At 40.9% G+C, this 21,319-nt stretch overlaps 1 protein-coding gene across 1 annotated transcript in view; it reads right to left on the bottom strand.

Annotated features, from left to right (window-relative positions):
* The window catches only part of Shrm (shroom), a 152,506-nt gene that overhangs the window by 40,743 nt on the left and 90,444 nt on the right, over positions 1-21,319 (bottom strand). The window contains exons 5-9 of the mRNA XM_046610014.2: positions 19,606-19,851; positions 18,998-19,152; positions 17,578-18,309; positions 15,995-16,710; positions 13,907-14,885 (exon numbers count right to left, since the gene is read on the bottom strand). Of these exons, the coding sequence (XP_046465970.1) occupies positions 13,907-14,885; positions 15,995-16,710; positions 17,578-18,309; positions 18,998-19,152; positions 19,606-19,851 (2,828 nt within the window). The remainder of the gene's footprint in view (positions 1-13,906; positions 14,886-15,994; positions 16,711-17,577; positions 18,310-18,997; positions 19,153-19,605; positions 19,852-21,319) is intronic.

Below are 21,319 nucleotides of genomic sequence, written 5' to 3' on the forward strand. Positions count from 1 at the left end.
CTCGCTTTGTGACATGCTATCGATGCACTTCCGCACCTGATTGCAGAGTCGTCGTAGTTGACGTCCAACTATGCCAACTCCGGCAGAATATCCGGAACATTCAAACCTGCCACATTTTACACCAGATATTTACGATTTTTCACACGTCAGCGCTGAATTTTCTCAAGGCAAACTATACTGGAATACTTGAATGCGGCGCGTGAAGGTAACAGTAAGGTAATGGTGTTTTTCTCTACGAAGTTCTGCAGAAATGGTAATGGTTTCAAAACCTCAATTTTGGAAAGCTTAACGTATCGATAACCGAGTTCAAGGTACTATTGGTCAGGATTTGACTAAAGGGTACATATTGGTCCGGATGCAACACAAGTTCTACACCATCATTTTCGGGGTCATGTTATATGTGAAGACTACACTTGCAATATTTCAGGCACCACATTCGTAGAGATATACCACGGCGGAAATTTGGACTGTTTCGAAGAAAATAACCTCCTCGTTTTGGAAACGTATGTTTGAGTATCGTCTGTCATATTTTGAAACGAGAGTCAAACAACGAAACCTAACATCGATATCAGACCAACGCATCTAGAGGTTCCCAAAGACCTTGGCACTATGGCCTAAAATATCGAACCGTACCTGGTACAGAAGCAGCTGATTATATCCATCTGTCCGGTCCTGTCTCGCATAGTCTAGTCTAACAATCGATACTCGTATCCAACCATATCAACATTGCCACACATGTCCGAAAGATGGTCACCGAGTGCCAATCTAGCCGCATTGGACGACTGCCTTGAGACTCCGTATCGGATTTAAAACTCTCGATTCAAAGTTGCCGAACACACTGTGCGAGGAACAGTTATTATATCAATGATGATACATTTGCCGCCTGTAACTTGTCAGGCTGTTAACTTTGGTCAGAGACATGAGTCACTTTTATCCATCGATCGGTAGCCACGAGAGATACCGACCATGTAACAAAGATTAGAAAACCGCGGTGAACATCGGATTCGTAGTCTACGTTACAGGTAAAAAACAGTTTGTGCCAACGCGGGTCGATTTGGCTAACGGACGACGAGTTATCACACCGGCGAAAATTATACTACTGTTCGCTTTTCTTTACGGGAACGATGATGTCACTAGTTTATTTTCGCGTTTCAGAGTTTCTATAGTTGTAACGTGTAGTAGGTACGTAGGTGTGTACCTATATCGAAAACACGGCTCCAGATTACGACCTAGACGTCTGCCGGGAGTCGGATGACTTCCTTGATGATTTCCTGGGTTTGCTTTCTCTGATAAAACGATACATTCGTTTTTTGGTTCAACCGCATGTTTACAATTTATCCAAGTCAACTCGGATACCCTTAAATTTTTTCAGGATTCTTTTTTTTTTTTGTTCCGAAACTTTCACCCCTTGTACACTGTTCATGTACCGTACAATAATTACACGAAATCAGTAAAGAAAAATATGGAGGTGAAAGGAAAGATATAAAATAATGTGAAAAGCTAAATGAAACCGAATATCCACAGCGATAATCGAGTTAGTGGTAGACTGGCTTCCCGGTGTTTACATTGGGCTCTCTTTCTCGTAATGGGATTACGTAATGGGATTGGTAAACACTGTAACAAGCCTTAAAGAATTAAACAAATTACCTTAGAACAAACTCGATGCGGTATCAAGTCATGTCTCACTGTTCCGTTTAGTTATATTCACGCGTGGGCATGAAAGATATCAATCATCATCATTGCCCGTGTGAAATCAAATACGCGTGTTTAACGGTCATGGGTGTGTAAACCCAGTGCAGCTGGACGGCTTATTAATCTCAAGATTTGAATAAAACGTTGTTATTCTCGGTCGATGACGTGCGCGACTCGCTTGGATTCGATCTCCCAAATAGACGAGTACCTACACGTTGTCGTGTAGTGAAATTACCGAAGCTTCGGGATATTCGGCTGCTTACCAACCGGTCACGTGCCGATTCTTTACGCAACTTTGTTGACACCGCGTCTATACTTTGTTCGGATTAGCGTATACTGCAGTGTATATTTATACGAACTAGCCGGGCACGTGGTCATACAAACACCAGCTGAGTATATTGCGTTTAAGCTGCAAAGCTCGAGCTTTCGGTCCAGAAATATCTCACGATTCGTAACAAGGTATTCGAGAATGGTTTGAGACCTCGAAGCAGATCCCATATATTATATATATATTCCGTATCTGTTGGCTTCAAGTTCCAAAAAAGTTATATGGAGGAAATGATCCAAAAATCGAAATCATGGCACGGCAAAGTTGAGGAAAACCCAAGTCTGGGGCTCTGAAACACCCCAACAGCTGTTCGAATACGGACGATGAAGGACTTCCATGGTCACGGTCATTTTGTAGGGAAAGAAGGTTCTTTGAATACCAGTCACACAATGAAAAGGCGGTATTGTTCCGTTGCCCCATGTAACCCTCCTCGGCAATAACGATGACACGAGGCACGTGCCTCAAGGAACCTTTCAGGCCTGAGAATGGTCGCCGGAAAAAAGGTCTGAGACCCGGCTTGTAGTCACCAATCGGACAATATTTTATACCTGGAGCGAATAGGCTTCAGGACTGAGAGTTCAAGCTGGGATAAGGTAAAAATTTGCATCAGATGAAGCATAAGCATTGAAACGACGAATGGTGGGAGATGGTTTCATCACACTGCTGTTGGATTCGAGGCTTTGAATTAGATGTTTTAGTCACATGGTGCAAAAATCCGTAAAAAACATCGATCCATCTATCCTGAGTACCTAACTTTGGTATTTTAGACTCAAAAGCAATCGTATCATCTCTGGTTGAAATTCCTCGATAGTCTAGCATGATGTTGATATCATTTGGGTGAACGAAATGAATTTCGGACGTTCTCTAATACCGTACAACAATCTGTATAACGACGAAGATTCGTCTCTTCTATATTCACATTGTAACAATTTTCAAATCTCTGGAGTTTCGTTGGGTACGATAAGCGATAAGAAGAAAACAAAAAAAAAAAAAACAAATCGTCAGCCACGTCAAAGCCGCGGTACAATTCCAACGTGATAGATCAGTTCATCGCTCGAACGATCATATCAAACCATGTACGAATCTTTAATTGCATCGCATTGCGACACGCAACGTCAAAGATGGTAGAGAGAAGAAAGACGCTGCAGGACGTGTGTAACGAGGATACGTCAACGTGAAACCAGGCACGGTATGTTATTCCGGCAGTTGAACGGTTCGAGGACAACGTGTAATCTCAGACAATTTGCTGCAAGACCGCGAAACGAAATCCCGTTCGACGGTACGCGACGCTTCGTGATTACGTGTCCGGTGTCCACCACAGCAGCAGCACGCTCTAGCCTCCAGGAAATTGTCGCTCGAGTCTGGCCATTGTCCTGGACTTGACATCACCAAGAATTGGTTCTACGGGAACGTTATTCAGCCAAGAAGTTTTCTCTCCTTACCCGAGACTTAGTCCTTCGACGTATCCTTCGACGATGATCTCGTCTCATTTCGATCTCAATGTTTGATGTTCAATTTTCATTCGTGGAAACCTGATCACATTCGATACCCAAGGTGTTCGGGAGTCAGGTCAAGTTGTTGAAAACCTGTACCAACCATCTCATTTGCTCAACAATGAATGAACGTGAAATACGACATGGGTTCATGACGTTGAAGATGCCCAAGCACCTTGTACGAGATCATCAAACTTTATAATTTTGGGTACAGATTATTATAAATCTGAACCAATGGTGCATACGGCTTTAGAATTCACAGGGAACCTTGGATAATTCGAAATATATTTCTCTTCCGTTTCCAAAGGACCAACTTTTTCAGTGTCTCTCTCTCTCTCTCTCTCTCTTTCTCTCTTTCTCTCTTTCTCTCAATGTGGAAATGCGAGTCTGGAAAATTTGGCCTGAAAGTTTGACTTGAACGATGTGGAATTGTGCCAGGTGACATTTGATCGTTTAAAAAATCGAGCACTCGACAGAGTTGTGCAAACATGTTAATAAAAGAACTGCATTATTCTTTACATACCACGTACACGTAAATGGGTGTAAAGACAAAAGAGGTAAGAACCGCCTCGGCAAGTGCTGACTGATGCGAGAGATTATTTCGAATGCAGGAATGAGTTTTAAATATTCTTTTTAAATATGAATAATTGTACCGAAGAAGTCACGTTGATATGAAACAACTCACCTGACAATGAGACTCGGTTTATAGGTGTAGTTTTTTTCGAATGGCTGCGTTTCAGTGCGTGAAGCAACGACAGATGGCAAACTCGGTTAGCGTAGGTACACGAATGCATGTCGTAGTACCAGACCATCTGTCCATCACTTAGCCATTGCACGGCGGTCTTATAAGGTGGCAAAGTCAGAATGACATTTTCAAACTTTCTTCACTGACTTTACTGCTATAACGTATACATATATATATATATATATATATATATATATATATATATAGATACTCAGTGAGATGTTACAACGACGGACAATTATAAGAGTGAAAACATGCTCATTTGAATCCGGTTACTAAAACATCGTTTACCTGAACACCATGAACTAAAACGATCGTGAGCTTATTTTCTCTTCAATTGATATTCCCAATATATACGATATTTCGACTATTCAAAATTGTAGAAGACACGGACTGTTTTTTTTTTTTATTTTTTTTCTTTTTATTTTTGACGGTACCATTCGGGTTGCATTTTACAAATCATATGGTTTAAGATCGTAGCGTGAAAAGACGCGGGCAAAGGCGATGAGGCTATGAGGAAACCAAAGAGTGGCAGCTTTTCCTCGAATGATTTATTTTTACTTTTATTTTCCTCTTTTTCTCGCGCTCTCGCGGGTACAAATTATCTTCTGCAGTCGGCAGAGCCTGACAATAAAACCAGAGACTATAAAATTTCAGCTTCCGTTCTGAGACGGGTTAACGACTGCCCGACTATACGTATATATACTCACGGTTCGAAATGGTTTTTGTATAATACATAATTGTTATTACACGAGTCGAGGCATTCGCGATTAATCCAGTTTTCTGCGCTGCGCAAGCTTTCGGCGTGCCGAGTAGTTTTCTGCATTCGTCACATCGCGAGTTAAATAAAAGCTCGAGTCTATTTCTAACCATGTTTCTAAGCTTCGGCGGAAAACAATCAACATTTTCACCAAACCTTTCAACTTCGTTACCTCATTCCGTGAAGTAGTTTATAATTGCACGGTTATGAAACTTGGGCGTAAAGCGTTACGGTTCATCATTGCCAGGGATAAAGTTTCTCGTTAACGGGTTTCGATCAAATATACATAAAAATTATACTTAAACACGGGGGAAAAAAAAATTAAAAATTATACAACAATTTGAAAAATTAATTCCGTTTCCGTGTTCGTTATAAATGACAAGTTGCGTAAGTTCATATAATTTTAATTGACTTTTGGCCGGAATTAAGAACTCTATAAAACTCGAATCAACTGCGTCTAGTTTCTCGTTATTGTTTACCTTTCATTTCCGAACCACGGTAATTTATTGTGGCCATTGTGTATTTACTGTTACATTATATATACTTGGGTAAATAAGACGCGGGGGAAAAAAACTGCGTAGTTAGATATGTCACTGAACGGTTCTACTGTACAAGAATTACTGAAATTGCAGTGCGGCAGGTATATAATGTACAACGCAGACTTGATTGAATGGCAAATTGTACCAGTCACGAAATCACTGACGTTACAATTGCGGTTATTTTTACAGCGAGAACCTGCAGGTTACGTCTCATGCAGAACGATGTACAACAATGGATCAGATTCAATTCCATTCGTTTGTCCTTCGTGAAATACACCTTGTTCTTAAAATTTTTTAATTACCTTCGAAAAGAGATCCAAATTTCAACGTCTATATTTATCGCTCGAAATTATTCGCCGCAAAAGTGTTTCGCATAAATTATATCCTTTGCCGTATTTTAATATTTCAAAACTGCAGAAGCATCGGTCAGGAATGTTCGAGTCAATAGTGATTACGTGTACTAAAAGAGTGATGATCAGTTTTTGAATATATTTACATTCTCATTTCTCACCGCTCGTTCTTAACCCTTTCATGCATAAATTTTTTCTTATATACGATTCACTCGAAATTTTGCATAGATCAGCTTTTTAGGTCACTGATAACGATTCTGAACTCGAAATTCAATATGGCGGACAAACGAAAGCAACAGGAAGAGGTGTTTTGAAAAATTTTTTTGGTCCATAATATTAAGTTCGTGTAAACATTGGCATTCGAATTTTCATAGCAGATTAGCAGAAAATGCTTTTTTCCGTGGAAACGTAAGAATTTCGACTATTAGTTCACACGTACTATTTTCGCAATAAATAAATAAACGTTATACTTTTTTATACTTGGAAATATTTCAGAGACCACGCGTAACCAAAAAACTCGGCAGTTGTTACCAGAAAAGTATTTTGATGAATAAAAAGTTGCGAAATAAGAAGAAAAAAAAAAAAAGGTGAGACACCGAGCGTCTCAGTGTGGATTAAAGGGTTAATCGACTGTGAAAATGTTGCCGACATGAAACTACAAACTTCAACTTTCGTACAAACGAATTCCCAAATAAAACGACGTATCCTCGAGGTTTCCATTTCACGGTATAAAGAACCGTCCGCGCTAAAACGAGCAGATCCTCGGGTATTGTAAGCGTTTCGCATAGCATTCGGAGGTCGCTGGTTCGTCACACGAGGGCAAGTAGTCACTGACCCAATCAGAGCGCGGAGGGAACAAAGAAAGGTGAAAATGCATTTATCGCCTCGCAAGATCGAGGAGAGCATCCTTTTGCATCCGGCATCGGACAAGGAGTTGGCAAAAGGCGTTCACGGATATTCAACTTGATTCACCGATAATCGGTGGAACCACTTTTTTTTCCTTTTTTTTTTCTCTCTCTCGCTTCAATCGGTCTGATTCGAATTTTGAAAATCAAAGGACGGATCTAGGGCGTCAAGTATCGACATTTTACCGGATTCGAAGGGACGATCGTCCTCAGCTCTGGCAAATGTCGAGTCAAACTTCATGCCACTCTGGGCTGCTTTATGGCCCAAGGATTCATGGCCCAGTGAGTAAAGAGGTGACAGTCTGTCGTAGGTATCGGTGAAAGAAGAAACTTGACGTGACCTTTACTTCGAGGATGAATTTACTCTGGGTTAAAGCCTTTTTCGTAATCGATGGTATGCACAGTGCGTGGAAAATTAACAATTGTTTACAAAAGTTGAATTTTTGTCGCAACAAAAAAAAAAAAAAAACAATTTGTCTTTTCGTAGAGTAAAATAAACGGCGGTAGCTTCTTTAGATGGCGTAAAAAATGAAAGCTCGTGTCTACCAAAATGTCAGTCGTTGTATCGTGCGAACGAGTATTTTGGAATTTCTGTTCTTCGTCAAATACATGTTTGTGTTTTTTGATATTCGTAGGATCTCTTTTTTAATACCGACGATCGGGAATATCGCGTTCGACGACAAAATAATACTTATTTAACAGCAAAAATTTTGTTTTCTTCGTCAACGATTGACGTAGAAATCAGTTCGAAGCGAAGCAGCCGTGTTGGGTAAAATGACGTAGTACGTTATTGACTTGAGTTTCCGTTTACTCGTGCCACACGCGCACGCCTCGGAAGAATAATTAATTGTTTTTTATTTAAATTCCGTCACACTTGTTGTGTCGTACAATTGTATTTATTTCTTCACACCTCATTTATACAACCTTACAAAACATATCCAGAATCGAACCGTCGTTTAAGACGATTTCATAATGTCTGCAGACACGGTCAATCAATCTTTTTTTCAACGAAAAAACTAAATCGATGTTCACAAACCACCAGCAACAATTAACTTGCAATATTTTTCAAAGACAGTTCGAAACGATTTCAACGGCAATCGAACGTTTCGAATTTTACCGCGTAATGAAGAATCTTTTATTTCTATTTCTAAATTTGTGGGGGAAAATTCGTTGCACAAGCGAACGAATATCACCCGCATAAAAGCAAGAGAGAAACGACGCGATCCGTTACGGATCTGATCGGGTGATTCTGACGGATCGATTAGTTAGCCGCAAGTAATTTCATTCCTTAGCCCGCCAATATCACGCGATCAATGGACCGGCGTTCGAAAACAGTTAAGTCTGCGAACAGATGGGACCCGTAGTAGGACAGCCAGTAGTAGGACAAGTGTTCCACCGATTCTTCCGAAGTTAAATACACACAAACACATGGAAAACAATTTAGACGCTCCATTGTCTCGCTGTCCGTTTGTTCGAAGTCCATCCGGTTTCCACTCTCTGAAGACGATCGCGAAACGTACCCACAACGTTATACCGTGACAAAATTTGCGTGTCTAGATTTAACCAAGCATCTACTGCGTGGGCCAACTTCACCCGGAGGGATCCGCAGACCGGAAGTCATGCAGGGTCCCGATTTTGTCCGTGATTCGTTACGGTTAGCGGAACCTCGAAGAAACGGATAGACGTAAATACGAAGAAAGAAGCAATACGGAAGTTGCAGATCTTTTCGACATTTTGTAACCACGTTGAAATATGTGTACTGAGAAATATTTCAATTGTTATAATGTTTGAATTGATAGAGAATTCTAGGGTTATCGGTATCGTTGTAATTATACATAAAATGGTTTTTCGTATTGTTTAAATTACGATAAAATGTGGAACAATTGTAACTATTCGATGTGAATATAATAGTCTAGGATTTTTTTTTTCTTCTAATCCGTTTGTTTAGTTTACTATATTTTTTTCAGTTAAATGTATGTATGAGTTGTGAGAAAAACGAGACCGATCAATCTCGAACAAAACTAATGGATTCCTGCTTGACAGCGGTGCGCGTAGAATTGTCAGTAGAAAATGTTCCTGTTTTTTTGTTTTTTTTTTTTCTAAACCATGAGAACGGATATTACCAACAATTGGTGCCTGAAATAAGAATCCCGGTATCAAGCTGCGGGCTCATTAACTCATTTGTTCTGTACATACATATGTATGTATGTAATAATTATACGTTACATTTGTCACCTCGGAATGCACCTACGTAGGAAAAACAAATTAAATATGAGAATTGTTTCAATTGTTCAACAATATATGTGTACGTAATTTTCACATCACGTGAACCACTCGACGAGAAAATATTGTACAGAGTGAATTTCTAACGAATGCATGGTCCGTTGTTTGCCAAAGTTCAATGCGCACGCGTTACAATCCGAAAGCGGATGTTAGCTAGAGCGAAAAACCGACAGGAACGTAATTTCAAAAATTTTCACACTCGTCGCCGGCAGTTGTGCTCAACACGGACAACAGTCAAAATTATGAGGTTAGACACATCGCGGCGAATTGTCGTCTAAATTTATGACCTTTGGTCACTCTGGCCGCCGAAACAACCGCAAGCACGAGGCTGAAGTTAGTAACGTTATCGTAAAAAAACATTGGGGAAAAATCGCTATTTTTTAAATTTTAATAGTGATTTCTAGGGACTAAGATTTCGGAATATGAGTGTGCGTGTGTGTGTGTGTTTTTTTTTTTTTTTATAACGGTTTGCTGAATTACAGACAATTCCGAAATGGCGAAATGGTTTTTCCTCGGCACGAATCGTTTTACAATAATGTTACTAACTTCGATATGATGAAAGTTCGTGTTTCACCAACATTTTCTAATCTAATTTGGTCGAATCTGCTTTACGATACAAAAAAAAAAAAAAATGGTTCCTAGTGAATCTTGAGAGCGTTTTTCAATGGCTGTATGCGCAGCACTGATTGCGATTTTCTTAGTTTTCAACGATTAGGAAAAGAGAAATCCTAGGGAAAACGCAAACGGCATGCACAGTCAGTATGAAACACTATAAGTTATCGCATACATAAAATAAAATTCGAAAGTGAAATTCAAATTTCAACAGTTCAAATTTCATACTCGAGGTTCTCGGAGTGAAACTGTCGGACAACTTCAATTTCACGCTTTTGAACGAGATAAGAAAATGAAAAATCAAAACAACTAGACGTTATGGGGAATTTTCATAGACTTCTGTTCAAATTCGTTAAAACAAAATCCTATTGAAATAAAAAAAGAAGAAAACACACCCAGTTTCGATTACTGATGGTTGAAAAATGTGTTTTTATCGAGCTGTTCCGCGGAGCCGATGATAAACTACGTCTTTGTTGAACGCGCAAAGTACTTACGTGCATAACGCGCCGTATGTTTATAAAAATAATATTAATCGAACCGATGCGACGAGTGAGAGAACAAGAGAAAGAAAAATAGAGATAGAAAGAAAGAGAGAGAGAGAGAGAGAGAGAGAGAGGAAAATAAAAAAAAGAAGTCGCACACATCATCTGCTCGATTCCCCTTATACGAAAAATACTTTTACTCCCGACACACTTTCTACTTTTTCTTTTTAAGCCCACGGCGGAATTCCGAGTTTTCGTTCGAGATGTCGGAGGTGGACGAGTTCATTCCGCTTAACCTCGGACCCGCTCGAGGAAGGTCAGGAACGGTGAAACCTGCATGGCTGAGGAACCGTGGCCGACGGTAGGAGATGTTTTATGGGATATGGGATATGGGATATGGGATATGGGATATGGGCATGCATGGAAAAGGCGTTTAGACGGTCGCGTTTCTCGAAGACTTACAGTTACTGCGGAACCATAACGTGGTAAAAGATGGTGAATATATTAGAAGCCCGACCCGATAAAAGGGAGAAGCCAGTTCGGGCTTAGGTTCAGGGAAAGTTATTAATGCGCAAATTAGACCGTAACCATGGTAATTACATGCTGATTTATGCGATCCCGCAGGGATCAAGCGTCGCTTTATCTATACCAATGAGGAATGGTTGTAATTACGGTGTTACTTGTTTTCGCGCAAGTTTTGAACCTCTGTGGTGTATGTGAATTTAACTTTGTTTTATTTTTCATTTATTTATTGTGAGCAGATGAATTTCAAAATAATTATATACGATTCCAGTCATTGACGTCACTGTTACTCCGGGTGAAAACAAAAATGATGTGCTATTGTTTCAGAGAAACGGTAACGCGAAAACGTCGGGAGAAAATGGTAAAAAATAAAAAAATCAATTTTGTACGTTGGAAATATTTGTTTAAAAAAAAAATCTAATTTTATGAAAAAACGATTACTTTTGTACGGTTTTAGGATCTCTACGATCTTCAAACGAAAGAATTTTTTTTATTTCGAAGAATTTTGAAAGAAGAAGTCAGGTAAAATAGTCTGAAAATTTAAGATAAACTTTTGCTATTTCAGATTAGAAATGATTCTGTTGGATAACAAACTTTATCAATATTTATTTCATTTTCATTCCCGCAGAGTTGGTGATGCTAGAATTGAGACAAATGCTTACAGAAAGCCTGAGTATTCATTAGTTCTGTGGTGAAAATAATAATTACTTCATGACATTCAATCATCCACATTTTCCCCAGCAATTGCCGAAGTCAATTAATCATACTGGCTTAGTATGAATTTGCGAAATACGGTAAATACATGACGCGTATGGATACGAAGTGAAGAAATGCCTAGTTTACCGTATTCCTTACGTATTTTACGTGCAATTTCACGGACTCTGCGTGATGAGCGAAACTCCGTTTACTTGAGTACAAAAGCACACTTACAGCTACACGCTTAGTCAATTCGTTTCCGGTGGTTGTCGAAAGAGAATTATAAGCACGCGGAAAAGGAACTATAAAAAGAATTCGTGTGTACATATTATTATAGGTGTAAGAAAAAATTGCTGCTCGATATTGTCCGACCTTCGTTCCACATGGTTTTAAAATTGCGAGTGCCTGAGCTTCCGGAAGATCGGCAACTTTCACGATTTTCCACACAGTTGATAATAAAGGAGGTTTGCTGACCAAAAATCTATGCTTTTATTATTCATCCTTTTCAGAGATAGTCGAGCATTGAGCATATTCATGAAATAATTGTAATCGCAAGCTGTGAAGATCTCCTTTGTAATAGAAAGATGAAAAATATTGAAATTATGAACAGAAGCTTGATTTCAAATCGTTTCAAAATGTTTAATTAAAGATCAAATGGATTCGTTTCATTACAGGCTCATTTTATTCATAGAAAGACTACATTTTCTACAAGGTCACTGAAACAGATTTTCTATTTTCTTAAATTAACTATTTAACGATACCAACATAAAAACAAAAGTGTTTCAGTGATTTTCCAGGAAATCATTTGCCGAATAAAATATTCCATTTTAGTGTTAAATCGATCGAATCTACTAGATCGTCAACAATTTTGAAGTCATTTGAAACGACGCATCGATACCTAATCTTCAGTTTGTCATTCCGGTATTTTCTATTTTAGAATATGAAAAGAGATAATCGTAGCTAACGATTATATAATTATTTGATAAATCCTCAATGCACGAACGTTTCGTAATATCATTGATAAATAGTGTTAGTATTTTCGACTCACCAATCACTCTCTAACACAAGGTGCAAAAGGAGGACGATATTAATTACAATTCATCCTGAATGAATTAATTCAAAAATGATGAATTCCGTGTGAAATTTGTTGCAAACGATATAACCGAGGACAAGTCGATTTCTACACCAAGAAAGAGGAATAAATATAAACGGCATGGCTGATTCTTGTACACCTTGCACGACGATTTCATCAGGCCGACGGGGTCAGGCGCGGTGATCCGTTGGTTGTAGATATTTTCACTTTTGTTATATGTCATCAATAAAGTCCAAGCGGACTTTATTTCTGGCCGATTACGAAAATATTTGTGGTGTAACACGTTCGTTTGGCGAAAATACGGTCAAAGGACATCGAAATTTGTTCAGTGTATTTCTGGAAAATCTTGTTTTGTAATGATGGTGCGATATTTGAAAGCGATATTTTGCAAAATGAATTGATAAATAAGTAAATTGAAGATGTCAAAAATGGATGACAGCTTCAATATATTTATACGTCCTTTGAAAATTCTCTTCCTTCGTCGATTTTTCACATTCGAAAAAAAAAACTGCTGACTCAACCCAGTGAAAGTGTCTCGAACGTTAAACGCAGACATTAATTTGCTCACTCGATATTGATGATGGAACAACTGAACAGTTGATTTTCTTCAAGGTCAGGATATTTGAAATGCTGATTAGCAGTTTTTGAAGGTTGTGCATATGAGTTTTTACGGTCACTGATGCAAAATCGGGGATGAAAACTTTGGAGATAAATATTTGTAAAATCTTTTTCCATGCAATCGCTAAAGATCCGAATAGTGAACATGATAAGGACATGGGAAAGGAAAGCATAAGTTCGGTCTAAACAGTCCTTATGCGGTGTTCAGATGCAGACAGATGCTCCACGAAAGAATGGATACAAATCAAATCCCGTAAATTATACTCTCAAATAATTCACGTGACCCCCTGTGTTCATATCACTCAGAACACACCTCAATTTCAAACACAAAATCAATTCTATTTCTTTTTATACCGGGACAATCTCTTGAAACTTGAAAATCAACCGCGCATGCGCCAAATAATTAAATCTCATTGGTCGGCGAAATATTCCCGCAGCGACATTTTTGTTTGCGATACAGGCGAGCCAACCTACGCAAAATGTGTGCGTTTGAAGTTTCAAACAGCATAAGCGTTATGTTCCGACCGTTGTTTGAAGAATCAACTTTCCGACCCGATAACAAATGCTTCCCCAACCTTTCCGAGTCACCGCTTCAATTATTTGAGATTCTAACCTCGAAAATTCGTGTCAACTACATCGCCGGCAGAAACAGTTTGACAGCTGAAACTCAGGATGGCCAGCCTGCACGAACAGCCGATGAAACTCGCGCATGCGCAGTTCATTTTCAAGTTTCAAGAGATTGTCGCGGTATAGTTTTTACAAAAAAAAAACCAGATTTCATCACTCACCCCTGCTGCCCGTGAGGAGGAGCCGGTCTCGGCGGTGGCGGAAGTGACTTCCTGCCGGATGTACTCAGCCTGGGTGCCAATGGCGGCGGGGGTGGTGATCCAGGCGATGATCCAGCGGAATATCTGTCGACCGGGGTCTGGGGCTGCGGTTTTTGGGAGGTTGCAAGGTCGGCGTACTTCGGAGGAAGGGCGTAATAGTTCCTCTGTCCGTTCTCCTGCATCGTTCTCTGGGAGTTGGGCACATACTTCGGGGGTTCGTGATACTTCTGCGGGCTGCCCTCAGCGAATAGTTTCGAGCTGGCCTCATAGCTGGTCTTGACTGGACTACCAAGTGTGAAGTTGAGTCCGTTCTCCGGGTACTTGGAGGCCTCCTGAAGCAGCGGCAAGTAGTTGGGCCTCGGGGGCTGAGCTGGGCCCTTCGACTCGGTTTTTGGGACCTGTGGTTGCGGCCGCTGTCCGCTCGAGGACTCGAGCCTCTGAGAGTCGTTGCGGAGCAGACCGGAAGCGTCGATCCTGGCGCAGCTTTCGGCGCGCATTGACTCCTGCCGCAGGATCCTCGGCTCGACCGGAACCTGGGGGGCCGGTCTCTGGTTCCCGGAGTCACTGTACCGCTGCGAAATAAGATCGGGAAGCTGCGCCGGTGGCCGTGCCGGAAACACGACGCGCTCTTCGGACGTCCGTCGCGCCGGAAGTGGTGCCACACGTCCGTTCACCATCAGCTTCTGCGTCGCCGGGTAGCGCAAACTCGAACGACCCGTCGGCACCATTCGATGCGTCGCGAACCCTGCTGAGACTCCGTTCTCAACTGCTGGTCCTGATTCTCCCTGCTTGAGGCTCGTCGAGGAGCGCACGAAGTGCAAGTTGCTGTTCTTTTCGCCTGAAGTCTTGTTTGGCGATTTCACACGATCCTGATCCCGCTTGAGGCCGTGCTTCGAAGAGCGACGAGTCGATTGTCGCTCCGGCTGCTGCGTCCTCTGCACTGTGGTGGAACAATATCGTGATGATCAATTACAAGAAGCACGTTTTTTTTACCCCTTTAATTATACTTCAAGCGATATCGAGCTGTTCTTTTTTTGGGAGGCACGGGATTTTATCCCATACATCGCAGCTTTTGGAGATAATCCCTATAACGAAAAGACTATGATGCAAGCGAAATTGGTTTTACTTATCATGTTAGGTCTCTTGGAATATAATGAGATTTGATCTAAATCCAATTGTTTGTAAATCGTAAGAAGCGTTTAAACTTTTGTACGATTTCATTTTGGTAATTTGTTGGAGAATGACGATCAGTTTTGTCAGAAATATTAGATGCCATTGACATTTGATTGGTATAACAATCACTTTATAGTAACTTTATTACGTATCTCGACTTCAGTCTCGTTGTGTCTGATGAATCGTCAAATATATTTTGGAAAAGAGAATATTTTCTATAGTTTTTATATAAATACTGATGATAATTCGGGTCTATGTACTTGATCAGTTCGATATCGCCTCAACTTGACATTGGAACATATTGATATCAGAAGTTCGTGAATTTTGAGAACAAACGTATTTTGTCACATAGCTACAAATGCGACAACGCATTTTTCTTCCTTACATTTCAATAGTTTGATTAAAAACAGCAAATTTTTAAGGTAAGATAAGTAAAATGTCAGGACTTTAGGATTTTGATTGATAAAAAATTGATACCTTTCATTAATTTTATCGCGAGATAGTCGTGTAAAGAGTATTTAACAAATTGTTATATTATCCCGCTTATACGAAGATCGAATTGAAAACAGGTAAACATGAAATACTGGAATCCAGTCTTTTCGAATAAAACGAACTAACGTACAGTGAAATCGAAGGAATGTAGTAGACTTTGAAGAATTTTAAAGCTATTTTAAATAATTTCTTTAATTTCGTGTTTCTTTTTCTTTGTGAGCAATCAACGAAATCTTGAAAATTCGATAAACACTCAATACGGGACTAGGTATATACCTCGCAATAAAACGACCATGTAATTGTGTACATATATCTTGCGAAAGAATACGATCACCTTGAAAAAACGGCGTTCCAAAACGACACATAATTCATAAAAATATTTACACGAATCATTTCCAACGGCGTGTCTATCCGTGTGAGAATTCTCCTTATTATCGATCTGTCCGCATATCGCATCGTTCTGCAGGTCACTCGGGGGCGGAGGCAGAGGGTCGTCACAGTTCAAAACCTCGTGTTCGGTGACCGTCGGGGGTGACGGGGGCGGAAGATCGGGGCTGGGAACGCGATCGTTGTAGGCATTTCTGAGGTGGGGTTTTTTCGGTGGCCTTTCGGGAACCCAGTCGTCGATGGAAATCGCCTGGCCGACGATAACCGGCCCTAAAAGATCGGTCGAAAGGCTACCGCAGCTGTTGCTGTGCTGATGCTTCGGGCTGCAGGGACTCGAAATTTCCGGGACGTTTGAACCTCGTCCCGATTTTTCCCGCCAGGCTCCTCCGCTCGCGTAATCCGAGGCTGAACTCGCCCTCCTCGAGGACGCCGGCCTCGGTCTCGGGGGCGGTTGCGGGGGCGGACTTTGGGGGGCGGGCGTCGCGACGCCCTGGGCGAGCTGCGGCTCGGACCTCCAGGAAGCCTGGTGATGTCGCTCGTAGAACGAGAGCAGGGCCTTCTTCTGGATCGCCTTCAACGTCGGGTCCGAAACTCGGTGACGTTTGTCCGGGTCGAGATACGTGTACCGCATTTGTTGCTGCTGCTGCTTTTCCAGCTCGCTTATTCGCTCCGCCACTGAAAGCTGCGGCTGCTGGGGTGACGTTGGAGCCATTCTGGAATATTTTTATCGGGTGCTTATTTAATATTTTCTTTATCTTGAATAGGAACTAGCAATACTCGTACAAAATACTTGCTACAAATTTTATACCGCTTATCAATTTTGTGTTACCAGTTCGTAAGTTAGGTTTTTATAAGCAAAGGATGAATATACATTTTACAAATTACACTTCGTATACTCATACATCTTGAAATAAAAATTCCCGATCGGATAATGTCTGTGATTTGAAATTGGTTGGAAATCATCGAATATTCTCGACGACATTTTTTCCTCGTAATAAATTATCGTTTGACATGAATATACTTTTTTTTTGCAGCTCCTGATGACGTAATCTAGTCTGATTCGATCTGCCCTAGTTCTTGCGTATTTTTTTTCTGTTCTTCATCACTCATCGGAAACGCGGTCATTCTTTGGTTCGTAATTACAAATATGATGTTCAATACAGGAATGGAACCTTCTTCCGGACAGCAAAACATGCACAGGAAGACATTGTCTATCAATATGTCTAAATATCATACTATACCGCAAGGATTCGTTGAAACTTAACAACACAATGTCGCTTCGCCGGTAAATGGGCAACCGAAGTTACATCCAAGTTAATTAATGCCTGTAAAACGTAACTTCGGTTGCCTAATTCCTGGCGTACTGTTAACCCTCGCTGAGAAATCCTTCAGTTATCAAACCACGATAACTCCGCCGGCAGATAGGCAACCGAAGTTGCATCCGAGTCGATTGCCGCCCGTAAAACGTAAATACGGTTGCCTATCCGCCGGCGCATTGTTAACCCTCAGGGAGAAATCCTTCAGTTATCAAACCATAATCCACACCATCTACACCTCAAGGAAAAAAAAAAACAACTCACCTCATAGACGACGACTGTCCGGAATCCTGCGAAGCCTGAGAATGCGCCCCGCCTGCATACTGCAGTTTTCTTTGACTTCGTTCACGATCAAGGTACAAAACACTCTCGGAATGATGTCGCTGAGGAGTTTGAACCCTGGCGCTGTGAGCGATGAGTTGTTTGCTACTCTGGAGTCCGGCGGTGCTGAGATCCGACATGGATCCATGATGCGGTATCCATTCGTCAGGACTCTGCGGTGTGGGTTGGGAGTGGTGGACGTACTTCTCGGCGACGTTGTTTTCCGGCCAAATTTTACCATCGGTTCCGGTTTCCTGCCACTCGGTGGCAACGTCCTCGACGTTTTCGGGTACGGCCCTTCCGGCCCGTTTGTTCCTGTCGTTCATCGAGTTCTGCCATTTCTCCTGCTTCCGGGCGTTCTTCGCCGAACTTACGTCGCTCAATGATCCCTGCCACTTGTGCTGATCCCGTAAATTCGGGGACTGCTGCTTCTGCGGCGAGATTATACTCACGTCTGACATCGAGCCGTGGTGCAGCCATTTCTCCGGAAGGCCCACCTGACGCGCCGGAAGTCCGCTCGCCACACTCACGTCCGACATCGAACCGTGCCATTTGAGCGTCTCGCTGCTCGAAGCACTTCCGCTCGACGTCGTAACGACGCTGTCTCTTCCTTCTCTCGCGTCCTCCCACGAAGACGCTGCCCGTTGAGCCACGGCCTCGCTGTCTCTCCTCAGTCTGTAAAGACGACCGTCGGCTTTAGTAATTATTATCTTACGGAGGTTTAACGATATTCACCCTGCTCGAACAGATTCGCGAAGTATCTTCTTCTCTCACTGCTGTTATTATCATTATTATTGTTGTCAGAATTATTATTATACGGCAATAAAACATCAAATAACTCCTAACGGTTTTTCATACCGGTATACACCTTTTACATTATTGTTGTATAATTGAACCCCTGCAGTGATTATTGTGTTTAATCATGCTCAACGGTTCCTTCTACAGCTGGCTTATAAGGTTAGAACAATATATTAGAGGATGCTGCGGTTGTTTGTCTATGCGATCACGTTTTTCCCTCTCTCGAAGTCAAGTCTATACATGTAGTTTATTTTGTCGTTTAAATTTTCATCGGCTGACGTTGACATTCGTGCGGCGTACTTTTTAGAATTTCAGTAGGCGCTTCGTTTCAAATTTTTTCATTCATTTCACCTGTACCGGTATAAAATAATCTGGTATAATAAATATTCCTGCTGATATCGTTTTAGTTTTACTAAAAGTTATTGCATGCGATTTGGAGAGCGGAGGCTTAATCGATAAGTTAGGTAGTCAATGCTCCGGTAAAATGATATTTAAAATTAACCTTTGACTGTGTAAAATCAGTTGTAGACGAAAAAAAAAAAAAAACCAACAATCAAATTTTCACCTGTCCAAAAACGGGGTGTTCGTCGTCGAGTCCACACTGGAAACGTAGCTGTGGTATCCCTCGGATTGCGCGTAGCTTGCCTGCTGGGAGTGTTGGACCCTCGCGTACTCTTCAAGACCTGCCTGAGTGAGGGCGCTCTCTTGGTACAAGTCAACCTGAGAAAAAATAATAATATAAGTAAAGACGGTATAGCTTTCGAAATTCTTTACTTTGTTGCCCTCCGAGTTGACGACGAGTTGCTTCAAGACTGCAGTAGAAGCATTGGAATCCGATGAAAAACACCCGAGCTGATTGTGACTTTAATCATACCGGAGCTGTTCTCAATCGTGATACCTTTACACCTCACACATATATGCATACTTATATATTCGAATTTTCTGAACAGCCGATTCATTTTCATCGAGCAAGTAGGAACGTTGTTTCATATTTATTGATGATAGATGATGGATGCTAAATGGTAGATAATGGATGACGGCTGACAGATGACCAATAGCAGATGATAGAAGATAGAAGATACGTGGTAAATGGTAGATGACAGATCCTTCTCTTCTGGCTCATTGAATTCTTACAAAATTTAAATCCTCAAGGCTCACTCAACGAAAACTGACCTGGCTAACCTGGGGGTCCTGATAGCTCCTGACGTAGGCCTCGAGGTCGGCATGGCTGAGGGTCTGCGGAGGTTGCTGTTCGCGTTCCGGAGGAGAAGGGGCGACATACTCGACATCGCCTATCGATTTACCCTCGCGATCTACGCGCGGCCAAAGCCTCGATTCCGTCGCTTCGGTGTTGCTACGGTTCCGAGACTCGTACGTCTCGGCAGGTATTTTCTCGCAGCGTTCCATCACCGTTTTCAGCTGTGAAGGAATTATCGTTGGGAAGAGTTGGCTATCACCTTTCAAACAACGTTATCGAGAAACTGCAGTATCGTTTAAAACTTGGTAACGATCATCTCATCATCACGCGTCCGCACAGCTAAACTCGACGAATGACTGACTAAATTCGAATTCGTCTTCGTTTTAAAGTCTGGACACTAAAATCCGTGCATGAGAATCACAGTTTTTCTTTCTTTTTTTTTTTTTTTTGAATCTACAAATCTAAGGGATTTAATTTTTGACTCACGGATTGCTCAAACGTATTATTTATAGTCGCAGGCACGGCAGTTTCGATCGTATCGAGAAATTTTATAGCACAATCAAAACCAAGTTGAATATTTCAACGTGTTGCAACGTCGAAAAATTTATTATCGCTCAAGTTCTATGAGGATTATTTCTCTTCTTCTCTTCGGTCGATCACCCGATCTCGATGCTGGCAATATTCGAACAGCGTTTTTTAAACACGAGACCAAGAAGACGAAGATGCGTGTCGTGAGACATTTGATTAGTTAATATATTTGCCCGGTAGGATATACACGCCGATTATTGTAATTGACTGATGATAATAAATGATCGTACAGCGGCTATTTTCATATCTGACGATCGGCAATATCGGCGTACAGAGGTCAAAGTAAATGGATACTTGTATAATTGTCCGGAATAAAACGTACAGCATTGAATTCTAGAATTGAATTTTGCGCTGATCGCAATCTCTACGGCAAATTTGTCCGACTAAATACGTAACCTTGGATCACGTCGTGGCAAAATTAGAGATCGTTGGCAAAATTAGTTGATATTTCCATATCGAATGGCGTGTGGGCTTAACATGTACAATTCTACTTCTAATATATATATATATATATAAATAATTACCGCTAAAGTTTCATTCTACGCACATAAAAGAACAGTATTATTCTTCTGAATAGAATTGAACGCAGCGATTTTCGAACTGGACAGTTCTAAATAATTATATTATCGTTTATCAACTCCCCCAAAGTGTCTCTTACTGTTATAACCTCGAGACGTATGAATAAAGAAGGATGAAAAAAATTGGATGGAAACAACATTGTTGGAGGACAGCCATTCTAAAGAAATCATCTCTAACCAAGTATTATTATACCAATGAGATTTGTGCCTTGAATCATTTTTCGGTACGTATCTTTTTCACTTCGAGAAGCAGATTGAAAAAAAAAAAAATCAAACAATCGCAAAAAGAAAAATAAGTGGTACAGGTTGAAGTAATTTAAATTTTGACCGAATTCAACTGAATTTTCACTCTTACGTTAGAGATTCCCGTAATTTTTCGATTCGCTTAAAATTTAAACTCACAATGAATCCTCACGAAACACAATTTCATTATATATAATATGAATAAGAAAAATGTCGTCGATGAAATTTGAAAAACTGTGCCAATTTGTGTATAAATTTACCAAATCTGACGATTATATTA

Source organism: Neodiprion pinetum, chromosome 2, assembly GCF_021155775.2.
Source record: "Neodiprion pinetum isolate iyNeoPine1 chromosome 2, iyNeoPine1.2, whole genome shotgun sequence".
Classification (NCBI taxonomy): domain Eukaryota; kingdom Metazoa; phylum Arthropoda; class Insecta; order Hymenoptera; family Diprionidae; genus Neodiprion; species Neodiprion pinetum.